The 15,967-nt window shown below is 45.4% G+C and overlaps 1 protein-coding gene and 1 long non-coding RNA gene across 5 annotated transcripts in view; one reads left to right on the top strand and one right to left on the bottom strand.

Annotated features, from left to right (window-relative positions):
* The window catches only part of LOC139022455 (uncharacterized), a 33,665-nt gene that overhangs the window by 6,271 nt on the left and 11,427 nt on the right, over nucleotides 1–15,967 (top strand). The window contains exons 1-3 of one of the 3 annotated variants that reach the window (XR_011473709.1): nucleotides 4,431–10,563; nucleotides 11,288–11,404; nucleotides 11,610–11,735. This is a non-coding gene — a long non-coding RNA (uncharacterized lncRNA). Of the gene's footprint in view, nucleotides 1–4,430; nucleotides 10,564–11,287; nucleotides 11,405–11,609; nucleotides 11,736–15,967 lie in introns of those variants that run through there. The other 2 variants (XR_011473708.1, XR_011473707.1) reach the window with 2 other exon arrangements.
* Nucleotides 170–4,589, bottom strand: GHRL (ghrelin and obestatin prepropeptide). 2 transcript variants are annotated; one of them, XM_070433649.1, is made up of 4 exons: nucleotides 4,431–4,589; nucleotides 4,092–4,214; nucleotides 1,100–1,208; nucleotides 170–328 (listed from the first exon to the last, which is right to left on the bottom strand). In XM_070433649.1, exons 1-4 carry the CDS (start codon nucleotides 4,536–4,538, stop codon nucleotides 309–311), a joined length of 360 nt encoding a protein of 119 aa, XP_070289750.1. In that variant the 5' UTR covers nucleotides 4,539–4,589; the 3' UTR covers nucleotides 170–308. The 2 variants fall into 2 exon arrangements, with proteins under 2 accessions (XP_070289750.1, XP_070289751.1); XM_070433650.1 differs by having other exon boundaries at nucleotides 4,092–4,211.

Here is a 15,967-nt window from a genome sequence, read left to right as displayed (position 1 = left end):
ACACACACCCAGTAGTCTGTCTGCTTGTATGAGGTGGTCTAGTGTGGTTTTCTGAGCGTGCACACCTGCCTTGCTACATATCCTTTTCTCTTTCCATTGACCATAGAACAAGACTTATTTTTCCAGTGACATTTTCCTCTTCGGTGAAATAATTCTCATTACGAACATATAGCACACATTTTGAATATTTATTCAGCTCCTAAGCTAGTACCACTCAGAGCTGGGAGTTGTAGAAGCAATCTAAAAGCCACGGTGAGCACTTCTAAGGGTAGTAGGAGAACAAAGAGGTGGGCCCGTCCTGTGGATGGTCACTTGTCTGCTGGGACCTCTGAAAAGCAAGGGTGTAGATGTCAAAATTCTGAGTCTGCTATCTGGCCAGTGCCATCAAAGATGGTTTTCTTACACAGTGGTGACTGGTGAGGTGGTGTCTTGTAATGGGGGAAGTCTTGGGCTGTGACTTGGGCAAGTCACTAAAAGCTCGGAGTCTTGGTCTCCTTATCTGCATGGAAGGGTGAGTGCGATTCTCTGTCTGCCTCGAGTGGTGGATGGGTTAGGTGATGCCATGTTGGTGACAGAAGTGCTTTGCAGGTTGTAAGGTGCTTCCAGTGGCCTTGATCAGGGGAAAGTTGAGTGGTTTCTTTACAAGGTAAGAGGGGATTCAAATAAAAACAGGAAAAACTTTGCTTAACTGGCTGTGGAGCCCATTCTTCTGAATGCAATTGTAGCACTAATTCCTGTTGTTTGTGAAGTAAAATTATACACTAAAGGTGTAACATCAAATAATTTTATACTCTATTAGGGGTGTTAGCTCCATTTTATGGTTGCGGAAATTGGGGTTCACTGGGGTTCCAAAGCTAGTTCTCAGAACTTAGTACCCTCTTTGAATACAAAAACTGGGCTCAACACCCTCCGAGCCACTCAAATACCAGCCCCGCCCACTCCTGCCGCTATTTGGGAAGCTATTTGGGAACGAGGAATTAGAAGCTCTTTGAGAGGCAGGGGTCAGCGAAGAGAACTTTTCTTGTGTCACCCATAATGTGGGCTCACATTTGGGACTCCAAGAAAACTCTGAATTGACCTGACCCGGGCAGGGACTTACCATTGGCTTCTTCCCAAAACATGTCCTGAAGAAACTTCCCCAGGGCCTGGCCATGCCAGTGGGACTGAGCCCCTGACAGCTTGATTCCAACATCAAAGGGGGCGTTGAACTAGGAGGAGAGTAGGGAGGACCCAGGAAATGTCAGAGGTTCCAGCCTCCCACACCCCTGCCCCAAACACTTCATCCCAAAGGGTCAGAGAGGGAAAGGGCCTGTGGGCCCAGCAGGTGCACCGAGGGATAGCTCAGTTCTCTTCTTTGTACGCCCATTCTTTTTGCACCCTCCATCTTTAGGAGGCTAACCTTGACACTCTTCCTTTACCACTAAGGTAAAAGCTGTGGTGTCCCCTAGCAAGCCCCCCTCCCTGCCGTGCAGCTTTTGAAGACAATGTTGAATCACAATGGTGGAATTTCAGGCCCTGGCAGGGAGGTTTGGGGGAAGTGGGCTTACCTGGTGTACATAGCACTAGCCTACGTGATGGTCTCTGCCCCCTCCACTGCCCCCACCTCTCCTTTCCCAGGTGCTTTTTCTCATATGCACAGGCCTCTGTTCAGTGCAGGCAGGAAGCTAACCTTTTCCTAGAGCTAAGTTCCTTCTTCTTTCTCGGCTTCTGTTTTTTTCCTTCTGCAGGAAGAGTGCACCATTTTCCCTATTTGGCAATCTGTGAGGTGATTTACTGTCACTAAAAGCTTTGGGGAAACAGGAAAGAGCTGTGTTTGCAGCCACATCATTGTTTTCTCCCTTGAGACCAGAGACTGTATCTTTATCTCTGTTCATCCAGTAGCTGCCTCAGCACCTGGCCATATTGGTCACTGAGATGTCTGAACACCTCCATGGGTCAGTGGAGGACTCTTGATGCTGGAAAGAACCCCTGCTCATTGGTCCTTCTGCCCACTACACTCCAGACAGGAGGTGTTACCCCCATTTTCAGATAAAGCAGCTGAGACCCAGAGAGGTTAAAGGACTTGTTTGAGGCCTCAGAAGAGTTGGTGGCCAAGGACTAGAATGCAGGATTCTTAAGTCCACCAGTCCGAGGACCTCTGCTAGCCCCAGGGTGTGGCAGCGCCCAGTGTATCCAGCCCTCGCTACCTCCCCTCCAGGCAGGTACCACTATGACTCCTATTTTACAGATGAGCGAACTGCTCAGAGAAGTTATCAAAGCAACAAATGGCTGTTTGTTCCTTTAAAACAATTTACCTTCCCCACTTGTCTTCACTGTGAAGGTGGAGAGTATGGGGAATGGCATGATTGGTTTTTTAGGGAACTTGGACCCTCTCGTTATCTCCCTTCAGTAAAGATTCAAAGATACATCCCCTCCACCCCCCGTGGCTAATGTGGGTGGTCAGATCACTGGAACAGACTCCTTAGGGACTTGCTGGCTGGAACTGGGTGGCAGGGGCAGTTGAGAGGCGGCGTGGCGACTGGTGGGTGGGAGATGAGCTTCAGGTGACCTGACAAGACTCCCTTGGCCTCGGCGTCTCATCTGTTCAGTGGGAGATGGGTGGGGTAGGGGAGTGGGAAGGACTTGGTTTGAAAAATATTAAAGTTCTGAAACTAGATTTTAGGAGGAAAATGTTTGAAGGAAGTGGGGGGCCTGGGATGAAAGAGGTGGAGCCCTAGGATGGGAGGGGCTTCCGGAAGGTGTTGCTGGCCTCCTGCACCCGTCTCCTACCGCTATACCACCTCCCAGACATTGCAGACTTCTGGTTCTAGCTGAGGCAGCCCGGGCCGTTTCTTCTGAGGCCAGCCTTTGTGGAAACTAGAAACTTCCAGCCCTGCCTTGAGTCAGCCGCCACTGAAATCGCTTCCCCATCTGGGCTAATTTAGAGTGACCCCAGCTGGGTGAGTACCTGCCGGCGGGAGCTGCCAACCTCACTAAGAGAGTTCCCTGATTTTCATTTACGGCCTCGAGTGCGGATGTGGTGGGCTGAGGATGTCCCAGGTGGTCGGAGGAAGTGCCTGAGAACACCTTTAGGTTTACAGAGGGTCAGAGAAAGCATGGGTTGGGGAGCTCATCCCTGACAGGAGAAGTGGCTGGTGGGTGGTTAGAGAAAGGCCAAGGCAGGACACACTTCAGCTTCTCTCAGGCCAGAGAGAGTGAGAGGCACTCCCTTTGTCAGACCGTAAGGAGGAAGAGAGGACTTGGGGACTGACTCAGCCCTGACCTTCAGTTTTACCACTGCCGCCCTCTGGCAGTGGCATCTCAGGCAAGTACATTTTCTGAACTTTTAATCAATGAGGGCAATGATACCAGCTCCCAGCAGCTCAGTACCTGCCATGGTTGAGTATTAAGTACCATCCAGGGAATTCTGGTTTCTCTGCATGGAGGTGTCTGTCGCCACCGAAATCTTGTCAGAACCATCCACTAACCACACACAGCCAGCCTTTCAGGAAAGTTACCTGGATGACCCTATGAAACCCATTTCTCCCCCCGCCCCCCCCCCTCCAGTTCCCCCCTTCCTAGTCCTCCATTTATCTCTAAACTATTTCCTTATCTCAGGCAAGATTAGCCAGAGCCAGGGCAAGCCTGGCTGGTCTGTCTTCATCCACAGATGGGCTTCAGCGAGTGGGCCCTGCAGCGCTGCCAGCAGCAGCTTGCCAGCCAGGATGCGGTCTGGGCGCACGGCAGCCCAGGTCAGGTCTGAGAGACCCTGGGCCAACCAGAATGTTTTCTGCGGGGAAACACCTTCAGTCTACGACCAGCTATGTCTTTCTCTGGGTACCCCGTTTGCTGCACCCTTTGAAAATATCTGGCGCCTGCTAGCGTCCCCTTCTTTCTCCTCTGCTCATGGTTCCTGTATGTTCCCATTCTGTGGTAGCAAAGTTACTTCTCTTAGATATTTGCCTCTTCATGGGCACAGACCTCATAGAGCACAGTGCAGTCAACTATTTTCATGCTGGTAAGTGGACCCCTGTTCATGCTATCACCCCCTGCCTTCCCCTTCCCTCATCCCCTCCCCCACCACAAAAGCATAAAACTACAGAGGAACCAACCCGAATTTCCAGCTCATCCTCTGCCCCTTCCTCCCGATTTCCGTCTTCTGGGCGGAGCCAGCCTTCGAGCTCTCGCTCTCGGGGCTGCAGTTTGGCTGGTGGCTTCTTGGACTCCTTTCTCTGCTGGAGAGAGAGAGTTTTCTTTAGGGCCCTAAGCCCCCATATCCTTCCAGAGCAGAGAGAGGCGGGGCCTGTAAGTCAGACCCAGGGCCCTCTGTGTTCTCTGTGAAGGCTGCACAAAGAGGTTGAGCCACTGCCCATGTCACACAGCTGGCTGCTATGGCAGGGCTGGAATGAAATGCCCCGTCAGAATGTGGGGCTTCGTGGGGAGAATCTCACCTGCGCTTTCTGGTGTTCGGGGCTCAGGAAGCTGGAGCCTGCCATGGCCAAGTCCACCCAGAGCACACTGAGGAGCAGCAGGCTGCAGATGGTCCCCGGGGAAGGCATGGCCTCAGCTGGCTTGGGACAGATGGGCCTAGAGAAGAGAGTCTCCAGTTAACACGCTCCCCCTCCTCTCCCTTCGCGTCCACTGCCCTCCCAGCGCCTCAGAATGCAGGTAGGAGCCTAGCAGACAGGGCTTTGACCTGGGATGGCAGCTCTCCCCGCTGCCTAAGGCAGAATGAATTGAAGGATGTCTGTGTTCTCTTCTAAGACTGTTCAGGGCCGACCCCTTGGCAGTGGATTCCCCATGTGTTTGCCTCAGCCCCCAAAGACCTCGCCAAGCTTCTTAACAGGTGATGAAGCTGACCCAGCAAGATCCCCAGGAGACCTAAGCCCAGTTATCTCTGAGCAACCAGGCTGCCCCAGCTTGTGCAACCTCCCCTTCGTTCAGATGGGCCTGTGAACGGCCAGTAAGTTAAACCCATAAGCAAACCCACAGAGAGAGAGGGTGCCTACCTGGGATTCCTGGCGGAGGTGACACCTGGTGGCTGGCTGGTCCTTATATAGGAAGCCTTGTGTTTGTTTTAAACCAGCAACCTCATCTCAGGGCAGCCTAGTTTCCAGGGGCTGATTTACATTCCTTGGTCCTCTGGGTAGAAATCAACAATGGAGGTTAAATGCCCAGAGAGATTGTTGGGTTGGCTTGGGGTGGCCATCTGCTCCAGCTGTCCACAGATGGCCCTGGTTTCAGTGGGAGGTGGGGGGGGGGTCCAGGCTGGCTTTGCTGCTCTGTGAGATCTCACGACTTTCTGATGAGATTGGGCGCGTTCAGGGTGGCATGACTGTAGTCTTCACTACTTTCTGAACCCCCTCCGCCCTGGATAGAGCGAGTTTACCATCATTAGCTTTCCAAGAGCTTTCTAGTCCTGCCCCTGCAGTTCTGTGACTGATGCTGCTCTGGCTCCCACAAGCCTCTGGAGCACAAGGGAGCCTGGCTCATGTAATTCTGCCTCCCCAGTGAGGGAAGTCCTTTACAGATGAGGAAACTGCTGGGAGGGTCGGCAGCATGAGCTCCTAACTGTCCTCTAAGGAGCAGGTGTAGGGATCATTTTAATTAGTGGTTAAACCTCAGTCATTCCCCCTGGGTGAGGCATGATGGCTCTGCATGGCTTGGTGTTTCTTGTGGGCTTGCCTCCCCTCCCTCAGCCCAGTTCTGAGGGAACAGATTGGATCTGAAGGCAGAAGGGCTGTGACCTGCTATTGGCACAACTACTCAAATTGGTTGGCGTTAGGCAGATCACTAATAATCCCCCTTGTGGCAGGGCTGCCTCTCAGTGGTTTTGAGGATTCTTATAATCTGTAAGGCAGCGTACAGATGACAAGTATTTTTGTATCAGGCCCAAGACCTGTGCCAAGCATGTGGGATGGTCACACGTTCTTGGATGAAGGGTTAACTAACCTTAACCTGTCCGAGTGCTTCATCTATTGGGTGCCCAAGCAGTGACTCCTAGGGTTGAATGCAATGTCTGTATCAAAGTCCCAGGAGGAGCTCACTTCAGGCTGGGGCTCGGGGCAAGAGGCAGATGGTGGCAATGGAGCAGGCTTTGAAGGGAGGGCATCGCTGCAAGCAGAGTGGCATGAGTGATGGGAGCAAACAGAGGCATGGTGTAGACTGTTGGGGACAACAGTGAGGAGGCTGGGTGGCTTGGAGGATGGTGGTGGTGGGAGGAGGCCAAAAGAAAGGCCTCGAAGGAGTTGGGGTCAGGCTCTGCACTGCCTCGAAAGCTGCTGGCACAAGGAGTGTGGGCTTTATGTGCAGGAGGGAGCCCGCTGAAGGGTCTTTAACAGGAGGGACAGAGCATAGAATCATGAGCGAGTTGGAAAGCCTTAAAGACTTGGGATGCTGGACCTTTTATTTCACTGGAAGAAAAAACACAACTTCCCCCAAAGCCACCCAGCCTAATCCAGTGCTCTCTCTCCTTCCTGCTTCCAGGAAAGTCAGTATGCTCCAAGCAGGGTAGGCCTGGGGCAGAGAACCAGTTAGGGGGAGGTCTTGAGGCAGTAGAACAGCTGATGGTTAAATGCCACCTGACTTGACGATTGACTTCAGGGGGCACAGGACCCATGTAGAGACTCTCGGGACAGTGGAGGCCCAGCAGGGGCTGGACAGCCCCTCAATAGAATGTGAGGGACTGAGTACCTCCTGCTGAAAAACATCTCATCACCACCTGCAGCGGGGGCTTCCCCCTGACAGCCACCCGAGCTTAGGGCCAGAGGGCTGAAGGTGGAGACGGTGGGAAGAAGACCCACAGCTTGTTCACAGCCACCCTCGCCCCCACCAGAAGGAAACCACCCGAAACCCCAACTATGGTGACCAGGCACCAACCGAGACACGAAGCCTCTGCTTTTTCCTGACCCTGGAGGCCTCTGGAGGTAGGAACCGCTGTGTTGATCTTAGATAACAGCACCAGCGAGCAAACACCCACACGGATTGTGTTATCTTTGGGAAACAGAGAGGTGGCCTGTGTGATGGAAACCACCCTGACCACATACCACAGAGGAGGCTGGTGGGAAGGAAGGAAGATCTGATGGATGGCAGAACCACTGAGGGAGGAGGGAGGCGGCACCCAGAAAAGTACCTCTGCCCACTCACAGCTGGGGAGTGGGGACCGACCCGGGTGGAAATGCATGCAAATCTGGACCAAGAGGAAGACCATCGACTTGGGGAAAGAGCCAACTTCCCTGGCTCACTTCCCCCTCATTCCTTCCCAGGGTGGGTAATACCAAGCCCAGATTGGCACCTCCCTGTGCCTGCATCCTCCTCAGAACTTAGGTGCTCTACGCATGCTTCCTCTGGATAGCTTGCTGGCTGGTGATTTTCTTCCCATTGCAGGGCCTCAAGGGCCTGCCTTAATGAGTGGAGAAGCACTCGCCACTTTAATTGCTATATGTACATGGTGTCTGACAACAAATTATCTTTATACACTTTCTACTGTAATTCATTTGTACTAATAATTAGTTGGCTTAGCAAGCACTTTTTTCATTAATTAGGCTGAACCTTAGTCTGAATGAGGCAGGTTTGGGGGCTGTAGGAAGAGGTGTTATTTTCTGAGATGGGGCTTTTCGGTGGCTTTTCCCTCCTAGTTCTGGCTCCCATAGCCTCTAGGTCAGCATTGTTCAATAGAAATATCATGTCAGCCTCAAATAAGAGCTTCTATGTAATTTTAAATTTCCCAGGAGTCTCATTAAAAAAACAGAAACAGGTAAAATAAACTTTAATAATATTTTAACTCTAAATATTCCAATATTATTGGTTCAACATGTAATAAATATAACAATAATCAACGAGGTATTTGACCCTGGCTTGCTTTTTTAAAAAATATATTTTTATTGATTTCAGAGAGGAAGGGAGAGGTAGAAACATCAATGATGAGAATCATTGATTGTCTGCCTCTTGCATGCCCCCTACTGAGGATCGAGCCTGCAACCCGGACACATGCCCTTGACCGGAATCGAACCCAGGACCCTTCAGTCCGAAGGCTGATGCTCTATCCACTGAGCCAAACCAGCTAGGACCCTGGCTTCTTTTTACTAAATCTTCAAAGTCCAGTGCATCATATTGGTACAGCACACAAGTCAGACCAGCCACGTTTCATTGTGCAGTAGCTGCATGTGGCTTATGGCTACTGCTTGGGACAACAGTTCTAGATACTCATGGTACCACTCTTCACACTTCCATAACCGCACCCATGCTCGCTCTTTCATCCCCCTGCTGTCCACACCAAGCCTCTCCCGCGGGGGCTTCCCTGTTCTCCTGCCATCGTGGGGCTGGAGCCCCAACAAGTTGTCTCTTTCGTATCTTTAGTCTTTCTCTTCAGTGTCTTCTTCCCTCAGCCCAGGTCTCTCATCCTGGAAAAGTCTGTTTTACACCCATCCCCCTTTCTTCATGCTACCACTTCCAGGCAGAATTCCCTTTCTCTGCATCCTATTCCTTACTGTGCACTGATCCCTCAAAGCCCATAGCTTGACTCTCATCACCCAGAGTTGCTGGTGCAGCCTTAGCCGAGGGACCATGCAGTGTCAACTGCTGGGTGCATACCTAGCTGAGCTGCACTGGCCTCATGGGGGAAGCAGATCATTTTATGCCTAATCTGATTCTGACCCAGACGTTTGGAGGGGGGGCTCCAGGGTCTATATTTTAACAAGTACTAGTATTTCTGAGAATAAAATAATGCTTGATCCTAGCAGAACATTTGGCCATGTGGAAGATAAACTCTATGTATATTTTAACTTACTTTGGAAAATTTCAAACATGAAAAAAAAAGGTAGAGTAATATAATGAGTCTCCAAGCATCTACCATCAACTTAAACATTTATTAACATCTTGCTTCTTCTATTTAAACCCCACATTGTTTTTGTCTTTTTTGGGGAATAATGTAAAAGCAAATCCTAGTAATTGTGTAATTTCAGTCTTAAAAACTTAGGAATATATCTTTAACAGGTAAAATACATAGTTGCCTTATTTGAATCAGGATCCAAACAAAACCCACATTTGGTTGATGTATGTCTTAAGTCTCTTTTAGTCTACAACAATCTCCCTTACCTGTTCCTCCTCTCTTTCATCCCAAGTCATTTATTATATTTAAAAAAAAATATTTTTTTAAATTGATTTTAGAGTGGGAGAGGGAGAAAGAAACATCGATTGGCTGCCTCCTGCATGCCCCGCACTGGGGATCAAGCAGTGCCCTGACCATGAATCAAGCCTGTGACTCGGGTGCACAGGACTATGCTCAAACAACGGAGCCACACCAGCAGGGTCCACGCCATTTATTAAAAAAACAAAAACAAAAACAGGTTATTTGTCTTGTACAATTTCCCACCTTCTGGACTTTGCTGATCGCTTCCTGTGGTATTACTTAACTTGTTTCTCTCTCCCCTGCTTTCTGTAAACTGGTAGTTATATCTTCAGATGAAGTTTCATTAGGATTTAACTTGTACTTTTGGGGGAGAATACTTCATTGTTGGTATTGTGTACTTATTATTGAATTCCATTACAAGGCATACAATATCTGGTAGCTCCACTTTTACTGAAGTTTTAAGAATAAGATTTATCCATGAATTCAAGTGTTGTTAAATGATCCTATTCATTTTAAAGTTCCCTGTTAACTTTTCACTTAATGGATTTATCTTCTATTGATAATTGTCTACATCCATCATTTATTAGGAATTACAAATGGTGATTTTTAAAATTGTTCCTTAATATAGTTTATACAGGAAAGGCAAAATACATGATTTTTTTTCTATTTGTTTACCAATTTTCAAAGTACATTTGGTGTCCTAGCTACCTCCAAAATTTTATTTCTATCATAAACTCAGGGTCTTTTTATTTTTTATTAAAAAATTTTTGATTTGTTTAGAGAGAGAGGATGGGAGAGAGAGAGAGAAGAGAAGAGAAGAGAGAAAGAAACATCCATGAGAGAGAATCATGGATCGGCTGCCTCCTGCATGCCCCCCACTGGGGATCGAGCCCGAAACCTGGGCATGAGCCCTGACCGGGAATTGAACCCGGGACCCTTGAGTTCACAGGTCAATGCTCAACCACTGAGCCATGCTGGCCGGGTGCATTTTTTATTTTTTGAAAATATTTTTTAAAATTGATTTTTAGAGAAAGAGGAAGGGACATAGAAACATTGATGAGAGAGAAACATCATCGATCGGCTCCCTTCTGCATGCCCCCCATGAGCAGATCAAGCCCACATATGCCCTGACCAGGATTCTAACTGGTTGCCTCTTGGTTCCTGGGTTGATGCTCAACCACTGAGCGACACCAGCTGGGTAGATTTTTTATTTTTTTAATCCTCACCCGAGAATATTTTTTTTCAATTGATTTTTAGAGAGAGTGGAAGCAAAGGGGAGAGACAGAAAGAAACATTGATGTGAGACACATTACTGGTTGCCTCCTGCGCACTCCCGGACCCTGGCTGAGGATCGAGCTTGCAAAGGATGTTTGTGCCCTTGACCAGAATAGAACTGTGACCCTTCAGTCTGAGGGCCAATGCTGTAACCACTGGGCAACCGGCTAGGGCTAAAGGTAACTGTTTTTATTGTGATTTTTTCCTTTGGCCTATGAATTATCTCTATGTGTATTGCTTAAATTTCCAAATATTTGAAGATTTTCCAAATGTATTTCTATGATTGATTTCTAATTAACTTTCATTATAGTCAGATAATATGTTTTGTATGATTTCAGTTCTCTTTAGATTTGTTAAAGTTCGTTTTAGGGTCCAGAAATTAGTCTGTCTTGATGATTATTCCAGATGCACTTGAAAAGAATGCACTTAAGTGCCACTGGGTAGAATGTTCTATAAATGCCAGTTACGTCATTGAGTGATAGGTTTTTTATGTTCTATAAACTTACTGATTTTGAGGGATCTACTCGTTCTGTTACTGAAAGAGGAGTGCTGAGATCTCCAGCTGTAACTGGATTATTTCTCTTCAGTTCTGTCAGTTTTTGTTTCACATATTTTGAAGCTCTATTTTAGGTGCATACACATTTAGGATTGTTATGTAATCTTGATGAATTCATGTTCCTTTTTTTAATGTTCCTCTTTATCCCTGATATTTCTTGTTCTGAAGTCCTTTTATCTTATATTAATACAGGTATCTCCTGCTCTTTGAAAGTTCATGTTATGCTGCTTTGTTTTTATGAAAGACCTACATTATCTGTTTTTACCAAATGAAAGAAATCTGAAGAGGATTTTCATTTTTATGAAAACGTCAAAAAGCAAAAAGTGTGTTCACTGTTTATTTTGCAGCAAGCCATTATAGAGGCAGCGTGCACTCGGAGCAGCAAGAGTGGCACCACCAAACTCCCTCCCCAGGACCGACACCCAGCATCTCAGCACCAGGCACCAGAGCTTCGAGCTGTGTCTGTGAGTGTCTGTGCTTTATCTCGGTTTCTTTTGTGTATCCATTAGCAATATGTGTCCCAAGGTATCAGAAAAATCTGAGAGAGCGCGTATATGGGTGTCATGTTTAGTATAAAACTGTACATAAGTATTTTGATTGTGGTGAATGAAATATATTGTATGAGTGTTGAACTTTCCTGAGCCCACCATTTGTACTATTTACACACAGAATCTTGAAAGCTGTTGAAGTTACTGTTGGTTCTGCTAGTAGTAAAGGAGTCTCTTTAAGTTGGCATCCAGTAATGGATAAGATGGAATCTATTGCTTGAGTGGATTGATGGGTGTTTAAAGCATGGTATGTTATCATATAATTCCTGCTTTTACTATATGTAGTGTTATTTTAAGTTTTACATGTTATTTGGTAGGTTACTTTTGGGTCTGGGAGTGCTCAAAATTTTTTCCATATAAAATAATGGTAATTGCTTCTTCGCTTTATGCCATTTTGGCTTGTGAAGTTTCACAGGAATGCTCTACTTTCAGATATTGGGGGAAACTTGTATAGACACTTCAGCTACCTTCTGATTAGTACACACACACACACACACACACACACACACACACTAGAGGCCTGGTGCACGAAATTCATGCACTCAGTGGGGGGGAGGGGGGTTTCCGCAGCCTGGCCTGTGCCCTCTCACAGTGTGGGAACCCCGCTATCCATTTCCCCAAAGAGGTAGACCCCGCCACCCATCCAGGGCTCCTCAATGGATTGCCCCAAAGAGGTAGGCCGGAGCTGGGGGTCCTGCCTTTGCGGCTCAGCGTGGAGCTGCCGGGACCTCCAGCCTTGCCATGTGGACGCGCCAGGACCCGGCTCTGTGTGGAGCTGTGCACGCAGCGTCAAGTCCCCGCCCACCCATGCGTGCCTCACCACACATGCAGCCCCGCCCACCCGTGTGCACCTGCTGCACACGCAGGCTGCTGGAGATGGGTTGTTACAGCGTGATGACCACATAGGCTTTTATTAGAATAGATAACATTTTTATTGATTTCAGAGAGGAAGGGAAAGGAGAGAGATAGAAACATCAATGATGAGAGAGAACCATTGATCGGCTGCCTCCTGCACACCTCCTACTGGGGACCCAGCCCACAACCCGGGCATGTGCCCTTGACTGGAATCGAACCTGGGATACTTCAGTCCGCAGGCGATGCTCTATCCACTGAGCCAAACAAGCTAGGGTGGTGTTTATATATTTTTAAAAGTCATTCCCGTTGTTTAAATTTATCTGTGTGTTTAGGCTTAAAGTGGGTTTCATATAAATAGTATATAGTGGGTCTTTAAAAAAATCTATTCTGATAGTTCTACCAGGGGCTTTTTATTTATTGTAATGACCTATATTCTTTGGTTTAAATCTGCAACATGGGTATTTGTTTTTCATTTGTCCCATCTGTTTTTGTTCACATTTTTCTTTTTCATGCCCACTTTTGGATTGAGTATTTTTATGACATGTTACCTTCACTATTAAGTTGTTAGCTACACTCTGTTTTATTATTTTAGTGGTTTACCTAGGATTTACAAATACACCTTCAACATACTACTGTATGTCTTCAAATATGACACCCCTTCAGGTATACTAGACCCTTACAATAGGCTACTTTCATTTCCCCTTTCCATTATTTGTGCTACTGTTGTTACATATTTTATTTTTACATAAGCTATAAGCCCACAATGTACTTTAGTCAATATGTTTAGAGAGATTAAAGAAATTAAAGTCTTATATTTACTCAGATATTTATTATTTCTGGTGCTCGTTTCTTTGTGTAGATCCAGATTTTCATTGGTAGTATTTTTCTTGTGCCTGAAGAACTTCCTTACATTTCTTGTAATACAGCTCTGCTAGTGATTCATTCTTTCAGATTTTCTTTTTTAAAGCCTGTATTTCACCTTTTAATCTTATTTATCTTTAAAATTTATTACTTACTAAATTAGCACCATTATATTTTAAATTAATTTTTATTGTAACTGGTTAACATCCTATAAATTTCAGGTGTGCAATATTATGATTTATTTGTGTACCCTATTGTGTTCTCATCCCTAAAAGTTTAGTTTCTATTCATTAGCATATATTTGACCCCTTTACCCATTTTGCCCTCTTCCATCCCCTTCCTTTTTGGTGCCACCATTTTGTTGTACCTATGAGTTTGTTTTGTTAGTTCACTTGTTACTTTTTTGTTTTGTATTCTACAGATGAGTAAATCATACGATTTTTGTCCTTTTCCATCGGACTTAATTTTGCTTAACATAATACCCTCCAAATCCACCTATTCTGTTACAAGTGGCAATATTTCAACTTTTTTTAATGTCATGGTAGTATTTCATTATATCTATATATTGCACATCTTATCCATTCATGCATTGATGAATGCTAACGTTGTTTCCATATCTTGGCTATTGTAAATAATGTTGTAATGAACATAGAGGTTCATATAGCTTTTTAAATGTTTTCATATTCTTTGTATAAATACCCAGAAAAGAAATTGCTGAGTCATATGGTATTTTAATTAAAAAAATTTTTTAAAATATTTTTATTGATTTCAGAGATGGAGAGGGAGAGATAGAAACATCAATGAGAGAGAATCATTGATTGGCTGCCTCCTGCATGCCCCCTACTGGGGATTGAGCCCACAACCCGGGCATGTGTCCCTGACCAGAATTGAACCTGGGACCCTTCTGTCTGCAGGCCAATGCTCTATCCACTGAGCCAAACTGGCTTGGGCTAGTATTAATTTTTAAGGAACCTCCAAACTGCTTTTCATAGTGGCTGCACCCAATTACATTCTCACCAATAGTGTATGATGGTTCTCTTTTCTCCACATCCTTGACAACACTTATTTGTTGCATTAAAAAAAAAAATATATATATATTTTTATTGATTTCAGAGAGGGAGATAGAAACATCAATGATGAGTATCACTGATCGGCTGCCTCCTGCATGCCCCCTACTGGGGATTGAGCCCACAACCTGGGCATGTGCCCTTGACCGGAATTGAACCCGGAACCCTTCAGTCCGCAGGCCAACGCTCTCTTCACTGAGCCAAACCGGCTAGGGCTGTTGCATTTTTTATAATAGCCATTTTAACAGCTATGAGGTGATATCTAGTTGTGGTTTTGATTTGCATTTTTATAATTATTAATGTTGAAAACATATATTATCTGTTGGCCATCTGGATGTCTTGCTTAGAAAAATATCTATTCATGTCCTCTGTTCATATTTTAATCATTTTTGTTGTTGCATGCATTCTTTATATATTTTGGATACTAATGCCTTATTCAGAAGTATCATTTGCAAATATCTTCTCCCATTTGGTTGGTTGCCTCTTTTGTATTTTTGGTGGTTTCCTTTGCTGTGAGGAAGCTCTTTAGTTTGATATAGTCCCATTTCTTTATTTTTGTTTTCCTTGCTTTTGAAGTCAAATTCACATAAACACCACTGAAACTGATTGTTCAGAAGCTTATTACCTATGTGTTCTTTCATGTATTTTATTATTTTAGGTCTTACATTCAGGTCTTTAAATCCATTTTGAGTGAATTTTTGTATGTGGTATAAGATAGTGTCAAGGCCTGGCTGGTGTGAGTCAGTCGTTGTAGCATTGGCTTGCACACCAAAGGGTTATGGGTTCGATTCCCAGTCAAGGGCACACATACCTTGGTTGCAGGTTCAATCCCCAGCCCAAATCAGGGCACATGCGGGAGGCAACCAATTAATGTGTCCTTCTCATATAGATGTTTCTCTCTCCCTCTCCGTTTTGTCCCCCACCCCCCTCAAAAAATAAATGGAAAAAATATCCTTGGGTGGGGAATCACAACAACAAAGATAGTGGTCTAGATTCATTATTTTGCATGTGGCTGCCCAGTTATCCTAACACCATTTATTGTGACTTTCCTTTCTCCACTGTATTATCTTGGCTCCTTTGTTGTAAACTAACACATTGCGGGCGGATCACGAGCATTCTTGTGTTTTTATATTACACAGTGTTTTACATAAATATTAAAGGCATGCCTTAAAATTAAATAGCCATTGCATTTTGAAGTTACTTATTACATGTTTTTATAAGCTAAGATCTTTTTAAAGTATGATACTTTGTAAAACGTTTTTTGTACTCGTTCAATAGAAACTTATCTGGCCACTGGGTAAAGCTAGCAATAAAACTACTGATGTGCAATGTCAACTGCCCCATATATGTGTAGGTTTATTTCTGGGCTCTCAATTCTGTCCCATTGTTCTTTTTTTTTTGGTCTGTGTGTCTTTTTCTGTCAGTACCATACTGTTTTGATTAGTTTTGTAATATAGTTTGAAATTGGGGAGTGTGATACCTCTGGGGACTTTTTGTGCTCCCCCCCGCATCCCCCAGGATTGCTTTGGCTGTTTGTGGTTCCATACAAATTTTAGGATTTTTTTTTTCTATTTCTGTAAAAATGCCATTGGGATTACATCGAATCTATAGATTGCTTTAGGTATTATGGGCATTTTAACAATGTAATTCTTCCAGTCCATGAACACAGACTATCTTTCCATTTCTTTGTGTAGTT

Source organism: Myotis yumanensis, unplaced genomic scaffold (genome assembly GCF_028538775.1).
Source record: "Myotis yumanensis isolate MYYU_CA2020_CCGP unplaced genomic scaffold, mMyoYum1.0.hap1 SCAF_14, whole genome shotgun sequence".
Taxonomy (NCBI): Eukaryota; Metazoa; Chordata; class Mammalia; order Chiroptera; family Vespertilionidae; genus Myotis; species Myotis yumanensis.
Note: the sequence above shows the minus strand (reverse complement) of the source record. Positions and strands in the feature narration are given on the sequence as shown.